The 15,228-nt window shown below is 59.5% G+C and overlaps 1 protein-coding gene and 1 pseudogene across 3 annotated transcripts; one reads left to right on the plus strand and one right to left on the minus strand.

Annotated features, from left to right (window-relative positions):
- Positions 1 to 3,283: 3,283 nt before the first annotated feature.
- SLC30A3 (solute carrier family 30 member 3) lies at positions 3,284 to 14,198 on the plus strand. Of its 3 annotated transcripts, none has more exons than XM_045580592.1 (8): positions 3,284 to 3,396; positions 9,780 to 9,943; positions 10,588 to 10,734; positions 10,820 to 10,973; positions 11,679 to 11,877; positions 12,119 to 12,224; positions 12,474 to 12,608; positions 13,401 to 14,198. In XM_045580592.1, the coding sequence occupies exons 2-8, from the start codon at positions 9,796 to 9,798 to the stop codon at positions 13,544 to 13,546; spliced, it is 1,035 nt and encodes a 344-aa protein (XP_045436548.1). In that variant the 5' UTR covers positions 3,284 to 3,396; positions 9,780 to 9,795; the 3' UTR covers positions 13,547 to 14,198. The 3 variants fall into 3 exon arrangements, with proteins under 3 accessions (XP_045436548.1, XP_045436549.1, XP_036290841.1); XM_045580593.1 differs by lacking the exon at positions 3,284 to 3,396 and adding an exon at positions 3,412 to 3,435; XM_036434948.2 differs by lacking the exon at positions 3,284 to 3,396 and adding an exon at positions 5,018 to 5,254.
- On the minus strand, positions 9,136 to 9,269 carry LOC118717848 (annotated as a pseudogene).
- Positions 14,199 to 15,228: the final 1,030 nt, after the last annotated feature.

The following is a 15,228-nucleotide window of genomic DNA, read 5'->3' on the forward strand; positions in this document are numbered from 1 at the left end:
AAACGTTGATGAGAGAGAAACATCGACCAGCTGCCTCTTGCACACCCCCTACCGGGGATGTGCCCACAACAAATGTACATGCCCTTGACCGGAATCGAACCTGGGACCTTTCAGTCCGCAGACCGCCGCTCTACCACTGAGCCAAACCGGTTTCAGCCAGGATTGCAGTTTTTAAAAGGATAAGCAGATAACTCTGCCTAGTGTGGCTCAGTTGGTTGGGGTTGTGGGTTCAATTCCAGGTCAGGCACATACCCAGGTCTTGGGTTCGATGCCAGGTCAGGGTGTGTACAGGAGGTGACCGGCTGATCGATGTTTTTCTCTCACATTGATCTTTCTCTCTCTCCCTCTCCCTTCCTCTCTCTCTAGAATCAATGGAAAACACATCCTCAAGTGAAAAACAGAAAAGGAACAAGCAGACAGGTCTGAGCAGGTGAAATCTGCGTGAACATTCCAAGCAGGTCCTCAGGCGAATAGTGGAGACCTCTGGCAGATGCAGGCATGCAGATGAGGAAATGCATAGGCTTTGGGGTGGACACATGCCCAGGGTGTGGTAGGTCCCACACAAAGGCCAGATTGGCTGGGGAGTGAGGTAGAGAAGTATGAAATGGTTCCAGAGGGGGCTAGATTGTTAGGGTCTTGCAGACAAATGGAAGCCTGAGGCTGACAGTGAGTGAGATGGGGCGTGATGAAATCTGGCCTCTGTGGTCCAGCTGCTGGATTAAGAATAAAAAAAAGAAAAAAGAATACACTATAGGGCAATAAGGGTAGAAAAAGGGAGACAACTTAGGAGGCTCCTATAATAGTCAGTGCAGATGGTGGTGGTTTGGACAAGAGTGGGAGCCGGATTTGCTAACAGGCTGAATGGGAGTGAAAATGGAGGAGTCAGTGATGACTCGAAGGTTACTGGCCTGAGCAAACGGAAGGAGGGAGTTACCGTGTCTGACATGTAAGGACTGCCGAGGGAGGAGTTTGGAGATGGATGATGACCAGTTTTAGATGAATGAAGCTTGAGATGCCTATTAGCCATCAAGGAGAAGAGGCCAAGCGACATTTGGGTATTTGATTTGGAGTTCCAATGAGAGAGCTGAGAATCATCACATAGATGCCTTTAAAAAAAAAGTTTCTTTTTCATAGAGAATTTCAAACACATACAAAAATAGAATAGCACAATTGCCCTGTATCCATTAGTTAGCTTCAACAACCATGCTTCTTGCTGTTTCTAGTACTTAAAGCCTTGAGATTGGATGATATCGCCAAGGGAGTGAGGTGGTAAGAGAAGAGGGGGACCAGGTCCTGGACTACCTCAACATTGAAAGTTGAGCAGATGAGGAGGAACCAGCAAAGGAAGCTGAAAACAAGCAGGCAATGAAGTAGGAGGAAAACCAGATGACGGTACCTGGAAGCCAAGTGAAGAAACAAGTCCCAAATGACAATTTTTTTTTTTTATTGTTGTTAACCCTCACCCAAGGACATCCTCCCATCGATTTTTAGGGAGAGTGGAAGAGAGAGGGAGAGGCAGAGAGAAACATTGATGTGTGAGAAACACATTGATTGGTGCCTCCTGCATGAGCACCAACCGGGGCCTGGGCCAGGGAGGTGCCTGCAACTGAGGTATGTGCTTTTGACCAGAATCGAACCTGGGACCGTTTGGTCCGTCATAAGGGGCCAATTCTCTACCCAAATAACAATTTAATTACAGTGTAAGTGTTAAGGAAGAAGAAGTTGGCCATCAGTGTAGCATGAGAACCAGCGTAGTTGGGGGTCAGGAGAGGCCTCCCTGGGGAAGTGACATGGAAGCTGCAGTTGTCCCTCATCCTGTCTCCAACTACAACCCTGCGTCCGTCATGCTCCTTCCCCTCTGACAACAGGACTCCTCCTTTTTGGGATGTGGGGGCTTTTTCAAGGACGTGTCAGCCAGTAGGGGGCACTGGGGACACAGTGATGAGAAAGACAAGTTCTGCCTTCAGGCGCCTTGACCTCCAGTGAGGAGACCGAGGCGCAAATGATTTCTTTAAAAGTGGTGAGTGCTACCATCACATACACAGAGTGGATCTTGGAAGCACCAGGTGGGAGCACATAACCCAGTGCGGAGGAGTCAGGAAAGGCTGCCTGGAAGTAACCCCTGAGCAGAGAATGGACACAGGTTGCAAACTCTGTGCATACCCTGCCACCTGACTTAGAGCTTTCAGGTGTTAACCCTTCCCCACACGCTTGGATTCCAAGTTTGCCTGAGATCTCTGTCCAACCTAAATCCTGACCTCCCCGCCAGGCTTTCCTCTTCTGAACTGGTCTAGCCGAGAATGCCCCCGAGGCCCCCTTTGTCCTGCCACCACCCTCTCTGCCCTGGAAACTGCCATTGGCCCGTGTTCCTGGAAACACGCAGGGGGCCAGGCTTCCACCGTGCATTTGGGGCTGAGTGGCCTAAGGACTCACTCTAGAGAAGATAGCTATCTGAGGACAGGCCATGAGCGCATGCGGGAACATCAGCACCAACCCGCGGCAGACACTGAAACCTCCTGCCATCCCGTTAAAGCCAGGAGGGGCGGGAACACGCTGATGCTGTTCGCCCGGAATTCCCAGCTTTGTTAGCAAGGTGCGTGGCAGGAAACGTGTTCAGTAAATGTTAAGTGGATAGTGTTTACAAGACTACAGTTCGATTCAGGGCACAAGCCCAACGCTGTGCTTCTGGCTGCTGCATCATCATCTTCCCAGCTCTGAGGTGCAGAACGCCTTCCTCAGGCCAGGCGATCAAGAGGGGACGCTGTGCAAAGACTTTCACGCGGCCACTTGATGGCTCTTTGAGAAACAGGTGCAAGCAGTCTGTTTCACCGCCAGGCTTTTCTTGCATACATTTCCAATCAGCGGCAACTGGCAGTGTTCTCGCTCCGTTATCCAGGCTTCCGGAGGCAGCACAGCGGAGGGCAGCCCAGTGATCCATCTGCTCCAGCGCCCCTTCCCCTTCCCACCGGCCCGATCGCCGCCCTGCAGCGGGGCGGGCACCTGTCAGCGTCTGCGCACTCTCCACCCACCCACCCACCCATCCCCGGTGCTCGGGCCGCTGTCGCGCCGGGGACTGCCGGAACAGGGAAATCCCGGAGGAAGCCATCGCTGTGACTCCCGCGTCCCCTGCTGGCGTCATCGGCGGAGGCGTGCCCGAGCGGCCCCTTCTCCCGCGGAGGGCCCAGCCGATTCCTCCGATTCTGGGCTCGCCCGTCCCTGCCCCTCGGGGCGGGGCCGCCGGCTCCGAGCCCCGCAGGTGCGCGGTGTCCCTCTTCCGCGTCCGCGCAGCCCCGGCCGGCGCGGCGCCTGGAACACCGACGGCGCCGGGCGGGGCGTGCCCAGCGGGGCCCCGGAAGGCGGGCGGGAGCAGGACTCGCTCTGACGCGAACCGGCAAGGTGACCTTAGCTGGGGACTCCCGTTCCCGCGGCATCGGTGTGCCCCCCATCACTCCGGGCAGGGGAGGCTGGGAGGAGAGCGCCACCCCGTCGGTTGCCCCCTAGCGGTTCGCGGGCTTTGGGCCCGGCTTTGGGCGGGGAGTGGGGGGGGGGTCAGGCTGCTACAGGGGGGGTGGTGGAGGTGAAGGGCAGGAGGCTCTCACAGACCCTCTCAGCCGTTTCGCACGGCTCCCCGGTGCAGTAGGATATCTACGCACACGCCGCCCCAAAACCTTGGCACCGGCCACACTCTCCCCCGCCGCCCCGCTAGTTTGCCTAAATCCGTCCAGATCTCACCTCCACCGCGAAGCTCTCCCGGATTGACCCCATCCCTTCTAACCACTCCATCTGGCACATGCTCCGCGGTGGGTCTTTTTGTTTTGTTTTGTTTGTTTTGTTTTTGTTGTTGGAAGCGCACGCGCGGTCTCATTGTCTGGAATAATAAAGTCCCCAAAATTCAGGAAGCCCAGGGTGTTCCGAAGGGTGAGGTGGATGGGTTTCTTGCCACTCCCACCCTCCACGTTTCCCCACGCGTGGCCTCCCTCTCTCCCCTCCTCTGCCTCCACTCTCACAGGGAGCCGCAGCTTGGGGTGCACAATCCCACCACCGCCCCCTCTTCCATCTGCACGACCGCAGGTGTGAGTATGGAGCCTCCGAGGCTCCCGCTCCAGGGGGCCGGGCCTGTGCTGTCAGTCCTCCTCTCCCCGGGGTTCAGGTAAAACGATGCCCCGGGAGCTACCGCGGGTTTGAGGGAAGGAATCCCCTGCTGGCGAGCCGACAGCAGCCTCCCCCCAGGAACCGCGTCTGTGGCCCCGCAGAGAGGGCGCCCCGCACCGCTGCTCCTCCCGCTGCCCCGGAATCGGAGCACGAGACCGGCCTTCTCTCCCGCCCCTGTGCAGCGCCCCGGGTCCCAGCCCCAGCCCCTTTCTCCACCGGCTGCACGACCGGCTGGGACTCAGTTTACTCATCCGAAAAATAGGGATAAGAATAGATGGAAGGAGAGAGCAGCAAGCTTTTTGTCATCCCAAGTTTCTGTGTAAAAATCAATGGCCATGAGCGGTACAGCGCTTGGCAGCACTTAGCTCACCCATTCTGACCCCGCTTCCTCCACGGAGCGGTTTCTGGCCAGAGTCCTTGGCCTGCTCCCCGAGGTTACACACGGCTCACCCCCCATGCCTTCTGGTTCCCCGGAGACAGGTAACGGGCCCGCACCCGCCTCTGCCTCCGTGTAGGGCCGGGGTCACCAGATGACGGGGTGCGCTACCTGGAGGAAGGTTGGTCCAGGAGGCCCCCGGGTAGAGGACCTCGGCCTGGGGTTGGTGGGCGGGGCTAAGACGCGGAGGGGCGGGGCTATGGAGATTAGGCGTCTCGGGCCCGGGCGGGGGGTGCCCCCACCCGGTTCGGTTCGGACGCGGGACAGCGGGGCTCCGCATCTGGGGGTGGCGCTGCGGGGCGGGGCTTGGGCATGGGGAGACCGGCGGGGCGCCCGGAGGCTGGGAGCCGGGAGGCGGGGCCCGGGGAGCTCGCCCCACGCGGGGCGGGGCTGCCGCGGCCGCGGGAGCCGCAGCTCGGACTCCCCGCGCCACAGCCGCCGCAGACACCTCCGCTCCGGTGGCCCCGCTGCCCCGCGGAGAGCCCGGGGTCGGCGGGCCGCTGCGACCGGCGCGGGGCCGGCTCCGCCTTCCCCTCCCTCGGCGGGGCTGGACGGCCGCGGCGGCGGGGACATGGAGCCCGCTCCGGCCGCGGGGGGCTCGGAGACCACCCGCCTGGTGAGCCCGCGGGACCGCGACGCGGCGGGGGGCGGCCTGCGCCTGAAGAGGTAGGACAGCCCGGCCCCCCCCACCCCGGCCCCTGTGCCCCGGCCCTCTTCCCCTGCCCCCGTCCCCTGTCCCCCGGCTCTGCCCCCGGCCCCTGTCCCCCGTCCCCGTCCCCTGCCCCCGGCCCGTGTCCCCCGGCCCCGGCCCCCGCGCACCCACCGCGGCTCCCCGGGCTTCGCGGCGCGAGCTCACTCCTCTGCGGCCCCGGGGACCCAGGCGCCCTGCCGGGTAGCCCGGACCCCGCCGCCCGGTCCCCGCCGCCCGGCAGCCGGCTGCACCCCCTCTCCCCCCCCCACCCCGATCCCGCCGCCCGGCAGCCCGCTGCACCCCCTCTCCTCCCCGCCCCGGTCCCGCGAAGCGGCCGCCCGGCAGCCCGGCTCGCCCCCCACGCCCCGGACCCTCCGCCGCCCGGACCGCGCTGGGCTTCCCCGCGAGCCGCTGCCCCGTCGGGCCGGAGTCCGGCCGGTGCCCCGATGTCCGCATGGCTCCGGGGCCCCGGCCGCAGGCCCGGCCCCCAGCCGCGCGCGGGGCTCCGGCGGCCGCGGCTCCGGCCCGGGGTGGCCGCTCCCGGCGGGTCTCCCGGCCCCGGAGGCGGCGCGCTCCGGGCGGAGCGGGGGTCGCCGCGGCGGGAGCAGGTGCGGCCGGGCGGCGGGTATTCCCGGCTCCGCACAGACGGGGCCGGGGGCGGCGAGGTGTGAAACGAGGCGCCGGGCGGCCGGGACAGCGGGCCGGGGGCGGCGGCAGAACCGCCTCCGCGAACCGCCGCCCGGCCCGCCGCCTGGTCTCTCGGAGCCGCCGAGCCGGGTCCTCTTTGGTCACCTCCGCTGGCCATTTTGTCTGTGGGCTGGCCGTCCGTTTGCCGCCTTCCTCATCTTCCCCCCTAGCCCCCTCCTCCCCATCTCCCCGTTTCCCTCGCAGCCCCTCTCCCTTTGTCTCTGCGGTGGTGCCTCCTGGTGTTTCTGGATCTTTCTCGGTGGCGGGGCTGCAGACCTGGGTGGGCGGGGGCGTGCGTGAGCTGGGCCTGCAGACCTGGGCAATGCGGGGGCTCCGGCTCCGGCCCTGCCTCGGCCCCGCACCTCTTCCCTTATCTCTGCTGCGGACCACCTCCCCTCCCTCCATCTCTCCTCTCCACTCAGGATTATTTGTGGTCTGTTGAGGGTTTCAGAGGGCGAGGGAGAGAAAACCGCCTTCCCTTCTCTCTAAACAGCAAGCACCCCTACATACACCCACACCCACACCAGCCATGAGGGCTTTGGGGCCCAATTCCTGCAGAACAAAAGGCAGCCTGTTGATGGGTGGCTACCTTGATGACTGGCCGCACTGGGCCTTACGGGACCAGGAACGGCATCTAAACCACGGCCCCAAGGCCCCTCCGCCTCTCTCTGCTCTTCAGACCCGCAACTCCAGCTCCCCGCTCATCTTCCTTCTCATTTGACCATTAGTCACCAAATCCTGCAGTATTTTCTGAAAGAGGCGCTTCCCTCCCCACCCGCCCCTCCTCTGAAATGCTGCACAGGCAGCCTCTGGCCTGGTCTGGTCTGGATCCCTCCATCTCCTCTCCTCTCTTCCTCCCAAATGGTCCGTCAGCAGGGGCATCTCAGGGCTCAGGAAAGATATGCTCCATCCATCAGGGTCTCTCTCCCCTTTTATGTTCCTTAGAGTTCCCCTCTTTCCCCCTCTTCCTTCCCCTGGCTCTTCACACTTAGACTCCAAGCGGAATATCCTGTCATTGTCATTCCATGCGTCTGGCTTCCCCTTCTCCGCCTCAGCCTCATCTACACCTTCTCCCTCTGAGGAGCTCGCCCTCCCCTGTGCTCCACAGTCCTTTGTTCCCAGTCCTCCTGGCCCCAGCCTCTCTGGCAAACCGGCCACTGGACTAGACTAAATGTTACCGTGTAGTTGGAAGCTGTAAGGGTTAGGAAATGTGGCATATTGTGTGCAAAGAGGTAAAGGGTGGTAGGTGACCGTGGTCGGCAAACTCATTAGTCAACAGAGCGGCAAACCGCTGGCTTAGTCAGTGCTTGGCGACACATCTGTCTCTCCTGCTAGAGCCGGCTTCGGCATGCGTACACTGCCTGGCGCACCTCACTGGATGAGGATGGATCTGAGTGCCACCCCCTCTCCCCATCTCCTCCGGAAGCACACCTGGGATCCTACACATCCAGGTTCTCAGTCTCAGAAGGAAATGCCAACGAATCAACCTACCTATCAGGGCTTGGGTTTTCCCTGCAAACACCAAAGGTCCCCCTTCTTTCCTCACCCCTCGATTCAGTCGCTCATCAGAGCTCTCCTTGGCCGGAAGGCTCCTGACACCACTCGTCACTGTGCTGCTGTGATTGTGTTTCTGTCTCGAGCCTTCATGTTCATTCAGGCGTTCTTGTCCCACTTCCGGGAGTGTTTCTAGGCCTGCATGTGGGTCCTTTATTCTGTGGAAGCTTCTATGCTTCCTGGGGTTCAGGTTGGATAACTAGCAGTGGGGGGTGAGAATTGGGCTGGAATGGACTTAAAACTCAGTCAGCTTGAGCTCAGCCCGTGGCACCCCAGTGAGGCCCTCAGCCCCGTTCATTTGCCAAGGGGGCCTGGGCACTGTGCAGTGTGAATGGCCTCTGCTGGGTGCTTGTGGTCACACTCAAGTCCAGCGAACGTGTGGCAGACTCCTCCAAGGCCGGTGTTCCTACTGCTACCGTGGGCAGCCACAGCCACAGCCGCTACCGTGGCCAGCCTCGCCCCCTCCCCACGACAACCCCGCTCTGGAATCTTGCCCTCAGTCCTCTGTGCCAGGAACCTCGGACTTTGTGGGTCCCAACATTCCACTGCCGCCTTAAAGGGCTACCCTTCAGCCCCATGTCTAGCGAGGAGAGGTGAAGGGTCTGGGAGGGGGGCACTAAGGCCAGGATCGTGTGCTGAGTCCTGACACGCACTCTCACACCGCCTTCCCTTCACAGTGCTTCTGCCTGGTGAGCATGCTGCGTCTCTATCCAGATCCTCCCCATCTTTCAAGGCCCCTCTCGGGGTGCCTGCTCCAGGGTGAACCTGATTTCCCTGTTGGGATCTGTGTTCCTCTGTCTGAGGCCTGAGAGCACTTCGCCTGCTCTGAGAGCTGCAGCCGCCTCCTGGGTAGACATTTGTCTGATCCACCAAAACCTCTCAGAGACCAGGCGGGGCTACGCGTGATGATTTGCTCATGTTGTGTTTCTTATGTGCCTCTCATCGTGAAACGGTGTATGTCTCAGCCCTACCACTAATGTGTGGCCCCATAAGTCCTCTCGCTCTCCTGAATCTTTTATTTTTTTAATTTTTATTTTTAAATCCCCACTCGAGAATATTTCTCCATTGTTTCTTAGAGAGAGTGGGAGAGAGAGGGAAAGACAGAGAGAAATGTCGGTGTGAGAAAAGCACACCAATTGGTTGCCTTCTGCACACTGCACATGCTCTGACCAGGGCCTGGGTGGATACAGGGTCCTACATGCCCCTGACCAGAATCAAACCGGGACCCTTTGGTCTATAGTCCAATGCTCTAGCCACTGAGCAAAACCGGCCAGGGCAAGCTTTTATTATTATTTTTTTTTATTGATTTTAGAGAGAGAGAGAGACATCAATTTGTTGTTTCAGTGATTTGTGCATTCATTGGTTGATTTTTGTATGTGCTCCGCTGGCCCGAAATTGAACCTCAAACCTTGGCATGTAAGAAGGATGCTCTAACCAGCTACCTTCCCAGCCAGGGCCTAAAGCTTTTAAAAGTGGAATTAGAAGGCGAGGGTATAGGGGTATAATTTTCCAACATTCCTCTTGTTAAACTAATATTTTAGATTCTTCTTTGGAATAAAATAGGCTCAACCGTTTACGAAGTAACTTCTGAGTTGTAAAAACTCCGTGTTTTTTTCACTGTGTCCCCCAATTCAATCTTGGCTGCCATTATCAGACAGAAAGCACAGGACCCTTTTTTTCTTTTCTTGCATCTGTACGGGAACCTTAGGAGCAGACAGTTACTGCTCCAGGTCAGTCAAATAGGCGCATGCTTCACACTTCCACTTGCTTGAATAAGGTGTGTGACTAGCCTAGTGGTCGGCAAACTCATTAGCCAACAGAGCCAAATACCAACAGCACAACGATTGGAATTTCTTTGGAGAGCCACATTTTTTAAACTTAAACTTCTAACGCCACTTCTTCAACATAGACTCGCCCAGGCCGTGGTATTTTGTGGAAGAGCCACACTCAAGGGGCCAAAGAGCCGCAGGTGACTCGCGAGCCGCGGTTTGCCGACCACGGGCCTAGACCATCTCTAAGGTGCTTTCCAGCTGGGAAATGTGTATGAAAAGAAAAGAAAGGCTGGGGTCTGAGTGTTCCTTTAGGCCCCATCTCGCGTGTGGCCCTCTGTCCACAAGGTCCCGGGTGTGGCCAGGCCTTGGGAAGGAGAGAGAGATGGGCCACATCTGACGGAGCCAGGCTGCCGGGGCCAGGATCTGAGAGCCAGGAGCAGGCCAGCCCTCGGGCCAGGCCCCTGTTGAGCCGTGTTGCCTGCCTCAGTCTCTTCACAGAGCCCATGGAGTCCGCGCCTGAGGAGACAGCTTTCCACTGCCACCGGGACCCCCTGCCGCCACCCGGCCTCACCCCCGAGCGGCTGCGGGCGCAGAGGCAGCTCTGTGTCGCCTGCGCCGTGTGCTGCGTCTTCATGGCCGGGGAGGTGGTGGGTAAGTTGGAGAGCTGCTCCTCCAGCCCCATCCTCCTGACACCTGCCTATGCCACCTCCACACAGAGCCCTGGGAGGTGCGGGGGGGGGGTGGTGGTGGTGGTGGTGGTGGTGGCTGGCACTAGGGAGTTGGGTGCCCGGGATCCAGAAATGGGAGAGAGTGAAGGACAGCAGCAGCGGAGATTCCAGGCGAGGTCCAGGGCCGGACTCTGTGATAACTGCTCTTTGCAAAGCCCGATTTTCTTTTTCTTTTTAAATATATTTTTTTATTGATTTTTTACAGAGAGGAAGAGAGAGGGATAGAGAGTCAGAAACTTCGATGAGAGAGAATCATCGATCAGCTGCCTCTTGCACACCCCCTACCGGGGATGTGCCTGCAATCAAGGTACATGCCCTTGACCGGAATCGAACCTGGGACCTTTCAGTCCGCAGGCCATCGCTCTATCCACTGAGCCAAACCGGTTTCAGCTGATTTTCTTGTTATTAAGATGCCATGGTAGAAAAACTAGAGCATGTGGATGAGTGAAAAGAAGAAAATAGAAGCGATCTGGAATCCCATCGCCAGTGAAAAATCGCAGCTCACGTTTCGGGGTACCCCCCACTCCCATTTGCACGCCTCTACAGAGAATGATTTTACCCTTGCAGGTGGGTATTTAGCACACAGCCTGGCCATCATGACCGACGCAGCTCACCTGCTGGCAGATGTGGGCAGCATGATAGGCAGCCTCTTCTCTCTCTGGCTCTCTACCCGCCCAGCCACCCGCACCATGACCTTTGGCTGGCACCGCTCAGGTATGGCTCCTGCATGGGTCTTGCCGGAGGGATACCTCTTAGGGTGCCGGGCAGATCTGTCTCTGATCGCTTGTCTCCGCTGCAGAGACCCTGGGGGCTCTGGCCTCTGTGATCTCCCTCTGGATGGTCACGGGCGTCCTCCTGTACCTGGCCTTCATCCGCCTGCTGCACAGCGACTACCACATCGAGGGGGGCGCCATGCTGGTGACCGCGGGCATTGCAGTCTGTGCCAATCTGCTGTACGGTCCAGGACGGAGCAGGCACCCTGTGGGGTTCAGGGCAAGGGGCCCTCCTCCCGGCGGGGCCAGCAGGTCCTCCCCTCCCAGGCAGACTGGCAACGGCAAACACTGCTCCTCAGCAGTCTGCCTTGGGAATGCCTGGGAGACAACGGGGAGAGACCGAAAATTCAGTCAACAGGCCCTCGTTAAAGGCCTGCTGTGTAGCAGCCACTCTCGCTGGGACTGTCATCAGTATCAGCCCATTAGAAGCTCACAGCTACCCAGGCCACACTGCTATTTAAGTAGCAGGGCCGACATCTGAATTCAAATCTCTGGCTCTATTCTTGCCCCCAGGTTGCTCTATTTTTCTCTCTTAGACAATGTTGTCTTCTTCCTGGGGCTGGGAACCCAGGGAGAATATAGGTGGAGAAAGAGCTCATGGAGAGGTGGGGAGGGGGAGAAAAGGGGAGGAGAGAGGACGAGGATAGAGGGAGAGGAGAGAGGGGAAGGGGGGGGGATATGAGGGAGAGGAGATGGGGAGGAGAGAGGAGGAGAAGAGAGGGGGAGGAGAGAGGGGGAGGAGAGAAGGGAAGAAGAGAGGGGGAAGTGAGAGGAGAAGAAGAGAGGGGGAAGTGAGGGGGGAGGAGAGATGGGGAGGTGAGAGGGGGAAGAGAGAGGAGGCTGGGAGCAGGCCCTCTGGGCTGAGCGGTTCTGCTTCCCCCTCAGAATGGCCGTTGTGCTGCACCAGGCCGGGCCCCAGCACAGCCATGGGTCGAGGGGGGCGGAGTACGCGCCGCTGGAGGAGGGGCCCGGGGAGCACCTGCCCCTGGTGAACACCAGTGTCCGGGCGGCCTTTGTGCATGTACTGGGGGACCTCCTGCAGAGCCTTGGGGTGCTGGCTGCCTCCATCCTCATCTACTTCAAGGTATTGTCCACCAGGCCTGTCCCAGCCTTCCTCCCTCAGCTCCCCCCCTCCTCCCCAGGGCCCATGGCCTCCTTTCCCCACGCCAGCTCCTGGCTCCCCAGGATCCCTGCCTGGGGTCCCGGCCCCTTTCCCCCGAGCAGGGCCCTCAGAGGCCCCTTAGGTCCCGTTTGCCTAGGACACCCCTGGATCTTCCTCTGAAAGGTCCCTGGTGTCCGGGCTCAGGGCTCTCTCTTTGTCTCAGCCTCAGTGCAAGGCGGCTGATCCCATCAGCACCTTCCTCTTCTCCATCTTCGCCCTCGGGTCCACGGCTCCCACCCTCCGAGACGTTCTCCGTGTCCTCATGGAAGGTGACTCAGACCCCACTGCTCCCCATCCTTCGGGCCCGCTCTGACCTCCCTCCAGCACGGGGCGCCTCTGTTCTCCGATGCGTGGGGGAGGTGGCCGGGGCCATGGGGCCTCTTGCCGGAAGGAGGATTCAGGCACGGGCTGCACGCGTTGTGGGGTCACAGGCTGAGGGATACAGAACGGGGGGAGGGGGAGTTGTCCCTGGGCAGGAATAGCCCCAGGAGTAAGGCTTTGGTGGATGCTGCTTGCAGGTGCCCCCAAAAATGTGGGCTTCGAGCCGGTGAGGGACACACTGCTATCAGTGCCAGGAGTCCAGGCAACTCATGAACTGCACATGTGGTCCCTGACGCTCACTTACCATATTGCCTCTGCGCATCTGGCCATCGGTGAGTCCACCCCCCGCAAAACAGAGGTAGAGAGCCTGAATTAATGAGATGGTTTCAGTCTCTCCTTCTGTCTCTGTCTCTCTGTCTCTCTCACCCTCTCCAAAGTAGTGCAGGGAACTAGGGAACTAGTAAGCCTTTACAAGATCACTAGTACCTCCCTGGGTACTAGTTAGGCAAACCCAGCACCTCCACTCCGCGATGCCGCATACCCACCGAAAATGATGACTGAACACTGTGTGGCAGCTAGGGAGACTGTTTATGGTATCATGCTAAAAGGAAAGGCTGAATATAAAATTATCCCTACATTATGATTCAACTATTAAAAATATATACGGTGACTCACAAGCTGACAAAGGATTTTTGAGCTCCTTCCAGATGCAAGAAGCAATCAGAGACATGCAATCTGGATGCCAAAAATATGATATTTGTGGGATGTTGGACGATGGCTCTAGAGGGGGAATGGGACAGAATAGTTAACATCTGGGTTGTCCCAGAAAACCGGGCGGCCTGGTGGCTGCTGGAATACAGTGGTATACGGATACTCCGAGAGCCGAAGAGAATGGAAAAGTAAGAACAGTTTAGTGGGTTGGCCTGGCCAGATTTGGGGTGAGTCTCTCCAGCCTTTCTTTGGCGTGTTTATGCTTTTCCTACGACACGGAGAGCAAATAAAGCTCCCACTGAAGCCTGGCGGATGCTGTGCATGCTCCCCAGTCCCCCTTCACCGGCCCTTATCTCCGCCCGGCCTGCTGCCGGCTCCCCTGGGGACTGCCGTCTCTTATCACCTTCCCACAGACCCCACTGCGGACCCCGACGCCGTCCTGGCCGAAGCCACCTCCCGGCTCTGCTCCCGGTTTGGATTCTCCAGCTGCACCCTGCAGCTGGAGCAGTACCAGCCCCAGATGGACCGGTGCCTGCGCTGCCGGGAGCCCCAGGCCTGAGCTGGCCCTGCCTCTCCCACTGCCAGGCCCCGGCTCAGCCCTAGGCGCTCCGAAAAGACGGAGCGGGGCCCTTACCCCTCCCTCCCTCCCTCCCGCCGCCTGCCACCTCCCCGGCCCCAAGCCCCAGGGGGCGAGACCAAAGTAAGGGGGAGTGGGGTGGGAGTTGGGCGAGCAGGGAATCAGGGCAGTGGGGGTTGGGGGTCCCAGCTTCCCTCGGTCTGGGGAGCCGCGAGCATCCTTTCCCTGCCGTTCATTTGTGCGTGTGGCAGGCCGGCCGGCTGGCTGGGGCATCGGCCTGTCTGTGCTGTTGGTGTGCCTCGGCCCAGGGGAGGTCAGCAGGGGCCCCCTCCCCACGAGGCCCTCGCTCTGTCTATGCAGGAGCCCCTAAACTTGCACTTTGTCCGTGTGTTCTGGCCCTGTGGTGTGTTGTCTGTGTGTGTACGTGTGTGTGTGTGTGTGTGTGTGTTCCTTGGTGCTGTGGCCTGTGTCTCTCTGTGCCTGTGTGGCTGCGCTATGGCCTCTGTGAGTCTGCACCCTCCCCTGTCCCTCTGGGGGTCCGTCCGTCCCTCTGTTGGTGCTGTGCCCTGGGCTTTCCCAGAGGGAGGGAGGACTCCGCTGTGGCTCCCTCAATAAACGTGTGTCTCACTGCATCCTCCACCATGCTCCCGTGCTGACTCCTCCGGACGGGAGACACTGACAGAATCCCACAGTCCGAGTGACCTCCCCAGCCCCCCACCCCCACCATCAAATCTACCCCCGGCTCGTCCCACCTCTCCCTCCTCATGTGCCAGCCTGGGCTGGAAGGCAGGGAGTGAGGGGCTCTTGGGAGTCCCTGCTAGAGGCTCCCCCAGGCCACGGGGCCTGCCTGGGGCTGTCCAAGGGGAGCTGCGTCCCTCTGGGGGAGTGTGGTTGGACCCCAGTGCTGATGTGGGCTCAGTTCTCAGCTGCATGGGGCGGGGGAGGGGCCTTCAGCCCTGATTGCCCGCCCTCGGGCCCAGGTTTTGGCTGTGGATACCAAGGGCCTCCTTACAGTTACTCCCCTTCCGCCTCCAGAATCAGAGAGTTTGACAGGTTTGATCGGACAAACCAGACTCATCGAGGAATTGATTTTTGCTTTTAAAAAACCAAACTGTTTGTGGTCTGACGTTAGATCTAGTGCTGCAGGCCAGCCGGAGTTCTGGCCTTCCCCCATGGCTGATCGAATCCCGGCTCCAAGCGGCATTCTTTATCATCCTGTGCGTGCTTCTGCCCGGCTCCCCCCGCCCCCAGCCACGGAAGTCATTTTATTATAAAATCATCTCCTTTTTGTTCTTGAGGCATATGATACACATATGCTTGTTTTAAGGGTTCCACAGAGGAAATGTGTATGTGGTCGAATGTAAATGTTCCCCCCTGTAAGCTGCTCCCAGAGGTCGCTGCTGTCCCCAGCGTCTCCCCGCTCATATTTACATTTACGCAAACACTTCTATTAATAGCCTAACGGGGATCGCTTTATTGTTTAACCTGCTTTTGTGACTCAGTCAGACACCCTGGCTGCACCTTCTCACGTCCGTGCACACGGATTCCATTACTCTTTTCAACGGCAGGCCTGTGGGCGCTAGGGGCCGGAGCCGCTGACTCACGGCGGCCGGAGGAGGGCGTGGGAGGCTGGGCCCAGGTGACAGGCTGGCAGCCCAGCCGCC

The sequence above is a fragment of the Pipistrellus kuhlii genome, unplaced genomic scaffold, assembly GCF_014108245.1.
Source record: "Pipistrellus kuhlii isolate mPipKuh1 unplaced genomic scaffold, mPipKuh1.p scaffold_m20_p_13, whole genome shotgun sequence".
NCBI classification, from domain to species: Eukaryota; Metazoa; Chordata; class Mammalia; order Chiroptera; family Vespertilionidae; genus Pipistrellus; species Pipistrellus kuhlii.

Coding starts and splice junctions, on each gene's coding strand:
- SLC30A3 (XM_036434948.2), top strand. CDS start 5,160: ATGGAGCCCGCTCCGGCCGCGGGGGGCTCGGAGACCACCCGCCTGGTG. Junction 10,735..10,819: donor CTTTGGCTGGCACCGCTCAG/GTATGGCTCCTG, acceptor TCTCCGCTGCAG/AGACCCTGGGGGCTCTGGCC. Junction 12,225..12,473: donor TCTCCGTGTCCTCATGGAAG/GTGACTCAGACC, acceptor TGCTGCTTGCAG/GTGCCCCCAAAAATGTGGGC.